At 42.3% G+C, this 15,695-nt stretch overlaps 1 protein-coding gene across 2 annotated transcripts in view; it reads left to right on the top strand.

Annotated features, from left to right (window-relative positions):
• The window catches only part of RNPS1 (RNA binding protein with serine rich domain 1), a 322,076-nt gene extending 306,870 nt beyond the window's left edge, over positions 1-15,206 (top strand). For both annotated transcript variants that reach the window (XM_044089282.1, XM_044089281.1), the window contains one exon: positions 13,801-15,206. In XM_044089282.1, coding sequence (XP_043945217.1) covers positions 13,801-13,906 — 106 coding nt within the window. In that variant the 3' untranslated portion in view covers positions 13,907-15,206. The remainder of the gene's footprint in view (positions 1-13,800) is intronic.
• The last annotated feature ends 489 nt before the right edge of the window (positions 15,207-15,695 follow it).

Raw genomic sequence — 15,695 nt, 5'->3', positions numbered from 1 at the left:
GTCTTTGTACCGACTATGTATCGGGGGAGGGTTCGGATGTTGGTCTTGTTTCCATCCTCTCTGAAAATTTTGTTTGTCTCCCACATATTTGTTAAAAGCCCCATTAGGTTCATTACCGTTATTCCAATCCTTGTATCCCCTTTTATACAAGGATCTATTATTTGTTCTACTGTCCTTGTGTTTGTTTAAATTCCATACATAAGCTGTACCTCGCTTGAACTGCTCTACATCTCTATTCATTTTTCTTACTTTTTTGTCATGGATTTTCTGTATCTTCTTTTCAGCATAATTGAATTTACTATGTAATGTCTCCCACTTCGAAAATAATAAATCGTTAACAATCAAACTATTAAGTTCCACTTCATAATTTTACACATTTTCTCATCATTATATTTGATCAAAAGCTTCATAAAATTAAAACCAAATTGGTCAAACAAGAAGTTGAACCCCTTGTTGTCTTTCGTAATATCAATCCCCATAGGCACTATATTCAGTGTTAAACATTTGTTAAGATGAGCATTGTCTAACTTAAGACCAGCTATAGTCTGTAACTTTTTACCGAGGGAGAAAATATCTTTAAGTGTATCCTCTGAATGAAGTACAGAACAACTGTGCTCAGTTTTCTCCTTGATAAGTGTCAAAACTACATTCCATTTGAAAAAACTTGTTCAAACACTTGTCTGTGTTCCTTCTATCACAAGAGACCGTCTAAATGTTATTGTTTCTTTCAAAACTAGATTTAACAGTACCTTTATCCTTTATCTCTTGATTGTCACTGTTCCCCATAACATGGGAATAAGTTTTCTTGGGTACTGTTCTCTTAGGTTTAGTCCCCACGTGTCTTGCTTCCTTCTCATACTCATAAAATGAGAAATCGAACGTGAAGTCCGATAAATTCAGTCTACTGCTGGTATGTGGCTCAGAATGAGCTTGTGTATTCGATAAATCAATAGCGTTCCCAACTCTTAGACGTGCACCTTGTCCATTCGGAATATAAGAAGATGCAAAAGTCGCATCCCCTTGGACCTTGTCTTTAGATTGGTTAAGTACTCCCATACATTCACCGCCAGTGGTGTTGTTCAACTTGGCACTAGCTTCTCCTTTGTTAACATCACTAACCAACAGGGTATTAACACCCGCAGTAGCAGGAATCTCACCCTGCTGATGAACAGCTGCTCTGTTCCCCGTGTTAGCAAAAAGTTCGATTAATCTATGAACTTCACCTTTTAACATTGCATCTTCCTCACAAAGTCTGGAAACATAATCAGTAGCTGGAGGTGAAGGTGCAGAAGATGCAACATCTCTGGTATCCATGTCAAACCAAACAGACAACTGAATTAAGGAAGCGTTTGTCAACGAAAATATAATACTGCACTGAAACACAAAATGCTGACTGCCACAGATATCCAGAATCATCATCTTTCGGCTTTTCCCGGTTAGGGGTCGCCACAGCGGATCACCTTGTCCGCACATTGATTGGCAGTGGAGTTTTACAGTGTCTATTTGCCAGCCCGGCGCCCAACCTTCCACAGAAGGCACACTCACACGCACACCTAGGGCCAATTTAGATTGCCCAATCCACCTACAGCATGTCTTTGGGATGTGGGAGGAAACCGGAGCACCCGGAGGAAACCCACGCGACCACAGGGAGGACATGCAGACTCCGCACAGAAGGCACCCCAGCCGAGGATCGAACCGGAGAACCTCTTGCTGTGAGGCGGCAATGCTAACCACTGCACCACCGTGGCCGCCCCCCACAGATATCCAGAATGATGCTTCCAATACAAGATGTAACTAACTTTTATTGAATGAACGGTAATGGAAAAAGTTGAGTGCTTTCACCCATTATTGATGGGCTTCATCAGAACAACTAACTTCCAACGTACTATCTTTTAAATAGACAATTTGGCGCCAAATGCCATTTTTTTAAAAAAAACTACTTAAAGGAGCCTTCTTTCAAAATTACACTTTTGTCAGTAGCATGTTATACAGCATGTCAAAGAATCAATAGCTGTAGTGGAGCAAACACTACTGTTTGATATAAAACTGATTCAAATTATATTGCTTTCATATTAGCACAATATAATATACTTGTGACAATGTGTAAAACATATTAAAAATATGACAATACTTTAAAAACAGTCTATACCCCTATTGGGTATTAAACAAAAGGAGAACAGAGCTGAAAGCTTGTATAGATCTGGACCCCTTAAGGAGGAGACCTATCAACGGGCCTGTATTTTGGAGTATGGACCTCATGACAACAAAATTAAGAGTATTTTCAGTAAGAATTGGAATGTACTGCTCGTTGATCAAGATATTACAGATATAGTAGGAAGTAGTCCAATGTTTGTGTATAAAATGGGTAACAATTTGAAGATGTATTTGGAACACAAAATTGAGGGCAGGCCATAGGATGTTGTAACTCACATAAAGAAATGTGGAAGATGTAATCAATGTGTATATATCATGGAGGACCAAGTAATAACATTAGATAACATCAATAAAACACGCATTAGATTTAGGCAGGGTAACTGCAATTCTAAGTACGTGGTTTACATAGCCAAGTGGGTTGGGAAGGTGGCCTAATGGTTAAGGTGCTTGCCTTACAAGCACAAGTTGCAGGGTTTGAGTCTCAAAAGGGATAATTGGATATGCTTAAAAATGGCTCGCAAGGGCAGTTAGCTTAGTATGAACCTATAATCCCCTGTAAGTGTACAGTATGCACAGGATACTATATAGGGAAAACGGAAATGTTTTTTATAAAATGTATTTATGATCACATCTATAGTATTAGTAAGAAAGAAGTTAACAATGCCCTATATCGGCACATTGAAAAGTGTGGAAACATAAGTTTAAGTTTGCAATCCTAGAAAATGTCAAATTTGATCCTGGGGGGGACATCAAGGCCACACTTGGGTATAAGGAAGTTTGGTGGCAACTGTACACAGATGCTTCAACGTCACCACGTCTCAATGATTATATATACCCACCAAACCTATCCTGAAAAGAAGGATTTAATGTGTAAGGGACCATAGTTTTTAGGTGGATCTAGTCCCTAATAGGATTATTTTATAGTCTTAGCTGCTGGTATTTTAGTAACTTTTTAGCATTTTTTATATAATTTATTTATTTCCTATATATATTTTATCATACACACTTTGCATATTTTCAAAATATTATATATTATCAGTATTGAAATATATATATGTTTAGCAGTGTGACTAAGTCTAAGTATTGTCATATTTTTAACATTTTTAATATTTTATACACTGTCACAAGTATATTATATTGTGCTAATATGAAAGCAGTATAATTTGAATCAGTTTTATATCAAACGGTGTTTGCTCCACTACAGTTACTGATTCTTTGACATGCTATATAATGTGCTACTGACAAAAGTGTAATTTTGAAAGAAGGCTCCTTTAACTAGTTTTTTTTAAAAAAATGGCATTTGGCTCCAAATTGTCTATTTAAATGATAGTACGTTGTAAGTTAGTTCTGACGAAGCCCATAAATAATGGGTGAAAGTGCTCAACTTTTTCCATTGTCATTCATTCAAGTTTGTTACATCTTGTATTAGAAGCATCATTCTGGATACCTGTGGCAGTCAGCATTTTGTTTTTCAGTGCAGTATTATTTTTTCGTTGACAAACGCTTCCTTAATTCAGTACTAATAAAAGCAAGTAACACCACCTTACAGCTCTAGTCTCACCTAGGATTCACAGTAAATTACGAAAAATCTGCCTTGTTGCCATCTCAACATATAGTTTTTATAGGAACAGATCTAGATACAATAGAAATTATGGCAAAACCCCCCCTTGAAAAAGTTAGCCCTTCGGCACCAAGTCAGCTTCCTGCTTTCAAAGAAAAAAGTACAAGCAAGAACGGTCCTAAAATCTTGGGGACCATGGCAGCAGCAATAAACTTGATTCCATTAGCACAATTGCATATGAGAATTCTGCAGTGGCTACTCTTCACTCAGTGGTCCATGCAAGACCTACCCATGTCCTACCAAATTATGATGATAGAATCTTGCAAGAAAGTTGGTGGCTTCACTGCACTCGCGTGACATTAGGTCAACCCTTTGTTCTTCCACAACCTTTAGCCACAGTGACCAGGGGCGCTTCCCAGGTAGTGTGTGGGGGGGGGGGGGTATTATCTGGGAAAGACTGTCCATTTCACTTGGCAGGATCACGAGGCCCATTTGCACGCAAATGTCCTAGAGATGAGGGCGGTGCCTCTAGCACTGCAAGCATTCCAAGACTCTCTTCCACTAGGAACTGTTGCAGTACAGACAGACAACATGTCGGTTGTGTGGTACATAAACAAGGAGGAACCAGGTTTTACCCTGTTTGTCGAGAGGCCCTCTGGGTATGGCAGTGGGCGACCTCCTCCCAACACTTTCTGATAGCAATCTACATCCCGGGAAAATCCAACATGATAGCAGACAAACTCAGCAGAGCAATTCTGATGCCTTACAAGTGGTCCCTAAAACAAGAAGAGGCGGAAATGATTTTCTGCGAATGGGACCAGCCTTGTTGCAACCTTTTTGCCACATCCATGAATGCCAAATGCAGCAGCTATCTTGCCCTAATCCTCCCTCCAGGGGAGTCACCAAGGAATGCATATGTACACAACTGGCCCTCGGGTCTCCTGTGTGCTTCCCCTCCTTTTCCATTGATACCCAAAGTTCTTCAGAAAGCCAGCTCCTTGGGAAGGAATTTGATACTTGTCACCCTATACTGGCCTCATCAAATCTGGTTCCCCTTCCTTTGGCCTCATCTCCAGGAGGAAGCGTGGATTCTGGACCCAGTTCCAGTCCTGACTCATGCATCAGGGATGCTCCACCTCTCCCTACAAACCGTCAAATTGACAGCTTGGCTGCTCCGATTCTAAACATAGCCAGGCTCCCTAACCTTTCTCCATCAGTGAAACATATCTAGATCTCGTCTCACAAGGCTTCAACGAGGCAGTTGTGTATGAGCAAATGGAAGAGATTTTCTTCTTGGGCCTTGAATAACCACATTGACCCCTTCTTGTGTCCCTATAACCTCCATTCTTGAATTCTTGCAAAGCTATTTAATGAAGGCGCACCTGCAGCTACTATTCGGATTCAGTTAGAGATATCTAATTTCACATAGTTGAATCAGGGCCAAATGTGATATCCCATAGACTTTGCAAGGCCGTTCTTAAGGGCACTATTTTATAACGACCACCCATTAAAGCCCCTCCAGCACCATGGGACCTAAACTTTGTCTTATGCCATTTGATTCTTCCCCCTTTTGAACCTGTATCATCCTGTGATCTAAAGTTTTTAACTTGGAAGACAATCCTTTTGATAGCCATCACTTCTGCTAGAAGAGTCTCAGAACTACAGGCATGGTCAATAAAGCCACCCTACATGCTTTTCCACAAGGACTGAGTATCCCTATAAACAAACCCATCTTTTCTACCCAAAGTATGCTCAATCTAATTTGAACCAATCCACAGACCTACCATTTTTTCCCCAACTATGGCAGCAAGGCAGAATATTTGCTACACCAACTAGATGTACATAGGCAACTACGTTTCTATTTATATAGGACAAAAGACTTCAGAAAATCTGATCAATTTGTATCATTTTCAGACTACAAGAAAGGTGCTCCTGTATCAAAAGTTATTTTTTTTAAATGGCTATGAGATTGTTTTACTTTTATTTACAAATCTCAAAACAAAGAACTCCCCGAAAAAGTAAAATGTCATTCTGCAAGAGCCATAGCAACCTCTATTGCCTTTCGGGCGAGACTTCGATTGATACCATTTGTGCTGCAGCAACATTGGCAAGGCCTCATACCTTTATCACTCATTACAAAATGATTTGGCTTCCAGGAACAGGGCCTCTTTTGGGTCCACTGTTCTGAAGAATATTTTCCCGTGAGTCTCCCTAGAAATATAGTGCTAGGGACGCTCTCCCAACCAGTGAAGAATGAAGGCGAGATAGGACAACATCACATAAGAAAGTTATGTACTCACCATAATGTTCCATGTGTGTTGTCCATCTCGCCTTCATTCTTATATCCCACTCTCCTTCCCCCCTACCTTTGGCTCCTGGAGGACAGAGCGGTTACAATTGGAAATTAATGTTCTCCAACCTTCTTCATTGCTGTCATAAGCTTTTGATAGTTTTTATTGGTACATAATGTTATATCAGCAAACCAGATCTGGGGAGCTTTCCTAGAGCATGATGAGACCGGGTTACAGCCATGAGCTAGTGGAAGACCTCGAGCTTTTGTATAAGGCTGAGTCAGAACCAAGGATCGGTTCCGAACCCAACCAGTGAAGAATGAAGGCAAGATAGACAACACACATGGAACGTTATGGTGAAGTACATAACTTCTTTTTTCCTGTCGTATAGGTTATGTTGACATTGTGGATGGTGGCAAATCAGTAGACACATGAGCTAAGCATTTTAGCATAGCACAGTGCATGATGAAGTGACACATGCTGGCAAGAGTTACACCTCTGATGTCCTTCAAGAATGCAACTGCAGTCATAACATATGGGTTGTCCTGCCTCAGGCAGCCCTCGGTCGACCGGATTCCAAAGTCTGGGTCCGACGTCAGCTGATGTCGCATTTCTCTCCGACGTCAGAGCGGCTGGAGTATATAAGCATCAGCCGACGCCATCTTCTTCAGTCTTTCTTGCCGCGCGGTGCCCGAAGCAGAAGCAGTTCGTAAGTGCCGGTCGGCCAGCTCCTGTATTCTTCGAAACCGAAGTCATCAAAAAAGCTAAGTACCCCGTTGGGGACCTCCTCTTGCTTCAGCCGATGTCAGAAATTACTGAAAAAGTAAATTGTTTGTCTTGTGGTAAACAAATACCTCATAAGGATTTCCACTCTTACTGCCTCCCTTGCCTGGGCCCAGACCACGACGTCTCTGCCTGTGCCGCCTGTGCGCGCTTCAACAAGCGCACTCTCGGGCGCCGGGCGGAGTTCGCTGAAGACTTTTTCGGCGAAAAATTTGATTATACGATGCCGTCGGAACATCCGACAACGCAGACTCCTAAGAAACGAAAAGACCAGGACCGACATCCTCGGCCCGCGTCTTCAACCGACACCACGCTAAAACTAACCGCCAGTGCTCCGGTTCCCTCTGAGGCGGTTATTTCACCGCTCCGAACCGAAGACACCGCATTACCGACACCTCCGATACCGGAGGCCACTCCGCCAGTTATTGATTTTCCTCCGGATACCGAAACCGAGGAAATGCCCGAGACCATTGCTGTTAAGGTAACTCCTGCACGTGGAGCGGCTAGGCCTCCCATTTCCATGTCTATCAAGGCCTACACACGTGCCAAGGCAGCCAGCAAGTCCAAACATCTTACTGCTAAAAACTTACCTCAGACTACTCCTGAAACTCAGATCATGTCCATGGCCGCAGATTTAATTTTCCTGATCAGAGGCTCCCAGCCTCCTCCTGAAAAGAGGCCCAGGGTTGAACCCCCTGACCCTCTGCCCTCAGATGAAGATTCTGAGGACTCTGTTCCCTCTGAAAGCCGGGAAGAGCCCTTCCAGACCTTTGAGGATTCAGATGCAGAGGACTCCATTCCCTCGGCCTCCCCTCCTGAGGATATTTCTTTTGAGGAAGTTCTGCATTCCATGAGGGAGCATTTTAAGTGGCAAGGCCAGGAATTTTCTGATTCCAGAAAGCGCCTTCGAACCTTCCTCAAAAAGCCTCAACACAGACCCTTAGCTCTTCCTCCTGTGCTTGATGTTTTGGATGATTTATACTCCGACTCCAGTGTTACCCCTGATACTCTTCCTCCTGCTCCTGTCAAGCCTGACAGATACTATAGGGTTCCAGAAACCCATTCTCATTTATTTAGGGCCCATGCTGTTGATTTAGAAACAATTTCCCAGGGGCCTAAAGGGGTTTCAGCTACCACATCCAAAAATCCTTTGCCTTCCGACAGGGAAGCAAGGTCCTTAGAGAGATGGGGGAAGAAGGTCTACACCTCCACTACTTTCTATGAGAGCTCTCAATTGTCTCTTTCACATGTTTCAATATCAGGATTTCCTGTTAGATGATTTACAGAAAAGTTTGGCCTCTCCTGAACCTTTAGATAGGAAGTCTTTGCAGGAGGCTGTGCATAATTCTCAGCAAGTTAGCAATCATTTTTTGCAGTGTGGATATGATGCATTGGAGGCTTCATGTAGGGCAGCTATGACAGGGGCGGTCATTCGTAGACATGCATGGCTAAAAGAACAACCTTTACCAGATCATGTCAAGGCAAAACTTCTTGATGCACCCTTGGAAAAGAACAAGCTTTTTGGTGCTAATGCTAAAGATGTGTTAAAGTCCATTGAGGAAAAAGCTAAGTCAGTACAGACAGTCAAAGATTTCCTTCAGGTTCAGCCGCCCAGATTCAGCAGGAACTGGCCTTCTAAAAACTGGTCCTTTCCTAATCCAGAAAGATTTCAAAGGGGTAAAAACAGGCGTGCCCGAGGAAGAGGGCAATACAGAGGATCCTACAGGGGACGACAATGGCAACCAGCAAACCAAAGAAGTGACACAGGGGTTTCTCCTGCCCCGCAGGGACAAGCTCAATGACTTTCCTCTACTTCCGCTGACCAAGGAGCAAACAGAAGCTCCTTTGGGAGGAAAGTTCTCTGTTTTCAAGAAATTGGCACAAACTGACAAAAGACAAATGGATACTGGACATTATAGACCACGGTTACAGGTTCCACTTTCATACCTTGCCAAGAAAACAAGGCATGCCAAACCTTCCACAAAATCAGAGGGCAGAGGCCATCAAGCAAATTTCTCTGCTTGCTCAGATCAAAGCAATAGAAAAAGTTCCACAACAAGAACAAGGTCAGGGGTTTTATTCAAGACTGTTCCTTGTTCCAAGAAAAGAAACTCAATGGAGACCAATACTGGACTTGTCCGCTCTAAACACTTTTCTCATAGTACCAAAGTTCAAAATGCTGACTTTACAGCAACTCCTTCCCATGCTGGGCAAGGGGTCTTGGCTGATTACTGTGGACCTCAAGGAGGCATACCTGCATGTCCCTATCAGACACAGCTGCAGAAGATACCTCAGATTTCTTGCAGGGCCAGAGCATTATCAATTCTCAGCATTGCCATTTGGCTTATCTACTGCACCCAGAGTATTCACGAAATGCCTGGCATCAGTAATTGCTCATTGCAGGCTCCAGGGGATTCAAATCTACCCTTACCTGGACGATTGCCTCATACAAGCGGACAACAAACTAACCTTGACAAAAAACTTGGATTATGTCATACACTTGCTACAGGCTCTGGGATACACAGTCAACTTTCAAAAGTCAAGACTTCAGCCATCCCAGCAAATAACCTTCTTAGGAGCCAAACTAGACACAGCCTCTCAAATGGCTTACCTGACAGAAGACAAGCAAAAGAAGTTAACTCATTACTTCAAAAGTTTAGCAAAGCTCACCCAGATGACTGCAAGGAATTTCCTACAGGCCCTGGGTTACACGGCATCCTGCATTCTCTTGGTCCCACTAGCAAGACTACACATGAGAAAGCTTCAATGGTACTTAAAAAGCTTATGGTCTCAACACAGCAACAACCTAGAAGCAATTATTCCACTCATTCCATGTTTACAAAAGGAATTTCTATGGTGGGCCACAGTAAGCCAGTTAAACACAGGCATGTCGCTCAAAAAACCTCAGATAACACAGACAATGACCACAGACACCTCAGACCTTGGATGGGGGGCACACATGGAGGGCAGATGTATTCAAGGGCAATGGTGCCCAAAGGAAACACATCTGCATATCAACCAAAAAGAAATGCTAGCAGTAATGCATGCCATCGAGGCCTTTGGACAACAACTTCAACAAGGCCACCTACTAATACAGACAGACAACACCACTGTGATGTGGTACATAAACAAGCAGGGGTGCACTCATTCTTACCCCCTTTGCAGACTGACAATGAATCTTTGGGAAAAATCACTGGTCTAAACATACAGCTACAATCCCAGTTTGTTCCAGGCAAAGACAATGTTCTGGCGGACAGTCTAAGCAGGAATTTCCTGGACCCCCACGAATGGAGGCTACATCCAGACATCTTTATACAACTCACCTCGAGATGGGGCAGGCCGGATGTGGACCTATTTGCCTCCCACCTCAATCATCACTTACAAAAGTTCTGCTCAAGGACATATCATCCACAAGCATGGAAAGTAGATGCCCTCTCATTCAACTGGAACTCCCTAATAATTTATGCATTTCCACCCCTGCCACTGATGACCACAGTGTTATTAAAGATCAAGGCAGAGCAACCGAAGGGGATCCTAGTAGCTCCAGACTGGCCAAGACAACACTGGTACCCACTACTACAGAGCATATGTCACAACAAAAAGTGGGCCCTTCCACAATGGCCTCAACTTTTGACTCAACACAACTTCAGGACTATTCATCCCAACATCCAGACTCTACAGCTAACAGCTTGGGAAATCCCATAAATAACCTCAATTTACCTCTCTCCAAGGAAGTTCAGTGGATACTAACAGAAGCCCGCAGACCATCCACCAGAAAGGCTTACTCAGCCAAATGGAAGAGATTCAGCATTTAGAATACCAACAAGGGTCATGTTGCATCACTTTTGAGCATCCCTCTCATTCTGGAATACTTGGCAGATATGTTACATAACGGACTTTCATAGTCTTCCATAAAAATACATGCTTCAGCTATCTCGGCCAGGTACAACACTGATCCACCTGTGTTTTCACATCCTTTGCTAAGGCAATTTCTTAGAGGAATCAAGAATATAAAGCCCCCAAGAAAGGCACCAGTACCAGCTTGGGACCTCAATTTTGTCCTAGAAAAATTGACTTTACCTCCCTTCGAGCCAGCAGCTTCTGTGGAGTTACAATTTCTTTCCTGGAAGACAGCTTTCCTGCTGCCCATAACGTCAGCAAGAAGGGTTTCGGAATTACAGGCCTTAATGGCAATACCACCGTTCATAACTTTTCACAGAGACAGGGTCTTGCTACGAACCAACCCTACTCTTCTGCCAAAGGTGGTATCCAGGGTTTCTTTAAATCAAGCAATTCACCTGCCTACTTTCTTTCCCAATCCTGAGAACAAAGGGGAAAGACCGTTACATACCTTGGACATACACAGACAACTTCGCTACTACCTAGACAGAACCAAGACCAGTAGGAAGTCTGATCAGCTTTTTGTAGCTTACGCCCCTGGAATACAAGGAAAAGCAATTTCCAAACAGACAATTTCAAAATGGATTGGACATTGCATCAGATTCTGTTATTCCTTCCATGGAAAGTGTGTGCCAGCCAATGTCAGACCACACTCCACCAGAGCTACAGCCACCTCTACAGCTTTTTTAAGAGGGGTGCCTACAAAAGACATTCTAGAAGCTGCCACATGGAGCTCCGTGCATACATTTTCCAAACACTACAACCTCCCTTTATATTCCAGATCCAGAGCAGGTTTTGCTTCGGCAGTCCTGCAGGGATTGATAGCTACACCATCCTTTTCCTAGAGCATACCACCTCCCACCAGCTAAGCTATGGTATTCAACCCATATGTTATGACTGCAGTTGCATTCTTGAAGGACATAGTACAGTTTTGTACCTACCATAAATGTAGATGTCCGATAGATATGCAACTGCAGTCGGGTTTTCCCTCCCTCCTTCCCCTCTATGCCTTGGGTCCACTCCTATCCCTATTATCCTTAGCTGGGGATATCTGTTATGGTGTATCCGTTTATTGCTTATTTATTGTCTGGAAACCTACTTTTGTCTTCCAATTTGATTACAGCCTTCATTGGAGGGAACCTGGCATCTGGGGCAAGAAACACTGAAGAAGATGGCGTCGGCTGATGCTTATATACTCCAGCCGCTCTGACTTCGGAGAGAAATGCGACATCAGCCAACGTCGGACCCAGACTTTGGAATCCGGCCGACCGAGGGCTGCCTGAGGCAGGACAAACCCATATGTTATGACTGCAGTTGCATATCTATCGGACATCTACATTTATGGTAGGTACAAAACTGTACTTTCACGAGCATGGCAGTGGTAGTAGTAATACAATTGTAGATTGCAGAGAGGGAATCCTAACAGTCAATCCACTGTAAAGGGCTCCCATACAGGTCATTGGACATAAGTGCTTATCTTCTATCTTCACTTGATTCTGGAATGCAAGATAGTTCAAGCAACTTTTCTGAAAAGATGATAACATCAAAAACTGTGACAAAATTCAAGACTTTAGTGAAAACAAGATAACTTTTAAGCCTATTGGGGGGAAATGTAGTAGGTTCTACATCTTGTGCAAAAAGTAAGGAAAAAGGCAGCCTGTGCTGAGCTAGCCAAGATATCCTTGCCTGCGGTTACATTTTGTGTTCAGCCTGTGGCCAGGCAGACTCTTCCAGATGGATTCCTTATTGTATCTTATTAAAAGTTCCCCCCAAACATTGAGCCACTGCATTTAATGCTTATTCCATTGGTTAAGTAGTTTGCATTAGTGCATGCATGTGGAAATTGATCTGTGGTTGATGACTTGCAGTAGTTGCATCCTCTTCCGTACATATTTTTAGACGTATTGCAACCTAAATCTCCATTCCCAGAGCAAAATAAAACTGTACTGCATGGCATTTTATCTTCTCCTTACCTTGTTCTTTCTCCTGTGCTAAACTGCTTGGGAGTTTTTTTCCACTAGTATGCCAGTTGTAGAGGGCCCCTTAAAAGAAATATAGTATTAACTTAGATTTTTTTGTTACACCTAAGGTCTGGTAATGTAATGACACATTAACTCCTAAATTTGTCCATACTGTGACTGTAACATCGTCCGCTCAGTTTGAGTAGAAAGTCCTTTGGCCCATGCAAACTGAGTTTGATTAGTGGTTCTGGCACCTGATGGAACTTGAGGGTGTGTGTTGTTTTGAATACGACTGTTGAGGCTTGGTCTGCTCACATTTTTTCATGGTGGGAAGGTTGTGGAGAGAGACTGAGAGAAGAGGTAGTGTCTTTGGCTGAAGTCCTGATGGAGACCAGGGCTGGCTCACACTTGTACAGTCTGCAAGGAAATTAGTAATGTACATTCACACAGTATGTGTGACATGATGAGTTGACAAACTCCTATTATCCAGGGACAGTGAATGGGTTCGTAGAGGACCTTGGAGGGTGGGGCTTGGTTAATCAGTATAGAAGACCATATAGAAGTAAATGTCAAACGTACATTTTAAGACTATCCACACTAAACATGCAGCAGAATGGAGACCAAGGTGAATGTCGTTGAGAAAACTAGCATTATGTTATTGGTTTTATGGGAAGTCATTGCTTTGATTGAATTGCAGCATTTATTGAATTACAAAACAGTAAAACCATGGAATTGTACCTGCTGAACCTAATAGATGAACACTGATGGACCTGTGTTGCCCTTAGGGAAGGGAGTAGAGCATGTCATAGTTTCCCAAGCTCAGTTGTAGCTTGTGTGTTAGGTATGTGGGGAGGGGTATAGGTCAGTAAAAATCCTCAGACCGTGTGAGTGAAGATAAGACTCATGACACTTGGCCCACGCCTCCAATGATAGAACTAGAATCCATTAAGTTGAGCCCTCAGACAAAATGTGAATGGGCATATTGGGTTGGGGGTATAACTTGAAAGAATAGGGGTTCTGGATGAAAAAGAAGTCCAGCATAACTGTAACTGCAGGTCATATTTTGTTATGTTTTGCATGGCTTGTGATAATCATTTTTGTAAAACTTTAGTGTTAATGACAGATACTAAAACTCATTTTGTTTTCACAGATCAAGGTCACCACGTCGCAGATCACCAGTACGCCGACGTTCTCGCTCTAGATCAGCAGGTCGTAGGCGCCACCGTAGTCGCTCCAGCTCTAATTCTTCTCGCTAAGAAAAGTATAATGTAGACATTTTAAAAATATATTTTTTAACTAAGGCAGAAAGAATTTTACAAAGTGCATCAGAATTGTTTTCCCTAACCAGTTGCTGTTGTGCGACATCCATTTGTAGCTGTTGCCCATAAAATTTAAGTTCTTAAATGACTGCATAAGCATTCTGTGATGTAGCATCTTCAAGAAGAAGCCTACTAAACACCAAAGTAATATAAAAGGTATTCTAATTAAAAGAACAGTAGCTGTGTGGCATATGGGCAATGTTCTGAATCATGAAGAATTAGTGAGAAAAATAAAACCCATGCATGCTTTGCAGCTGATTTTTACAACTTTTTTTTGAGGCTTCAGTTGATTTGAGTGCTTGGTATATAGAAATACTTTTTTCTCACTAGCAGGAAGGCCTGCGTGGTGCACTGCCTACGTAGCTGTTTAATAGATGGATGTACTATATAAGCTTGAAATCCACAGCAGTCTGTGAAGCCTTTTGAGACAAGTGGAAAATTCAGCCATGTGACACTGCTCTTTTCTCATGGCTTGAATCCATTTATGACTGTTGTGTGCTGTATAACTGCTGCTAAGTGGAAGATGCTAAGCAGCAGACCTTGGAATAGATTTCATTATTGTGCAGGTATGCACCTCATAAACTGGTTTAGGAAGAAATATAAATCAAGGAGCATAACTACATTTAAGCTCTGCCATTGTCGTGGCTATCTGTCATGCCATTGTTCTTTTCGAAGTAATATTTATATTGGGAGATTATTGCTCTCCCCTGCTTTGCCCAAGGTTGTATATTGCAAAAAGGATGGATTGTGGCAGAAATTCCGAACTAAGAAACAGGTGTTGGTTACCACATTTTCACAGTAAAACCCTGTTAAGGTAAATACTGTCAGCTGTATTTATGCTGTTTTCTGTACAGAAATGTGATTCTGCAGGTATGTCCAGTGTTAATATAAATGTAGAATTGTGCATCATCCTCACCACCACAATGCATATTGGAAAAGGAGATGTGGAACACTTCTGAAATCTCTAAAACAAATACGATCTCTTCCTGTTCCTGTATGTTGTTTTTTTATTGTTTATTTATACTTGGGGTATGATTTTGGGGTGGGATAGTTATTCAACTTTTTTTCTACTACAGATAACTTTTTTTTACATCTACCCCCATGAATTTTGTACATAGCAGAATTTAAGTAATGGGGAGGCTGCTGTAGTTATGTAGTTTTCAGTCATGTTGTTTTGTATTTTGTAGAATGCTGGTTTCTCAAATAAACCTGAAAGGTTTCTTATCTATTACCAAAATGAATGTCTTGTTCTCTTGGACAGTACAAACAATTACATTTTACACACTTAAACAGCTGCGCAAATATTCTTTGTATAGACTTTAAGCCTCAGAAGTCATCAGGTACCATGCATTGATCTGTGCAGTTTCTACACATTTATTGCATAGAAACATTTGATAAGTTGTCCATCTCGCCTTTGTTCTTGCTGTTTGAGTTCGGAGCCGATCCTCTGCTCCGACTCAGCCATCTTCAATAGCTCGAGAGCTGTTTCCTGGCTCGAGGCTACCCCTTATCCCATGATGCCTAGCGAAAGCTACCCAGATCTCGTTTGCCGCTTCAGCTACGAGGTGTGTTGTTTCTGAGTCAGGCTTGTATACTTTTGTATATTTGTATATTATATTTGTTTAAACGTCTTAAAACTAGTATACTTCCCCTTATAGTTTTATTCTCTCTCTGTGTGTTGTTTGTGGACGTCGCTTCTTTCTGCAGTCCCTTTTTTCTTAAGAAC

This window comes from Protopterus annectens, chromosome 12.part0 (genome assembly GCF_019279795.1).
Source record: "Protopterus annectens isolate FY-2018-M chromosome 12.part0, PAN1.0, whole genome shotgun sequence".
Taxonomy (NCBI): Eukaryota; Metazoa; Chordata; order Ceratodontiformes; family Protopteridae; genus Protopterus; species Protopterus annectens.
Note: the sequence above shows the minus strand (reverse complement) of the source record. Positions and strands in the feature narration are given on the sequence as shown.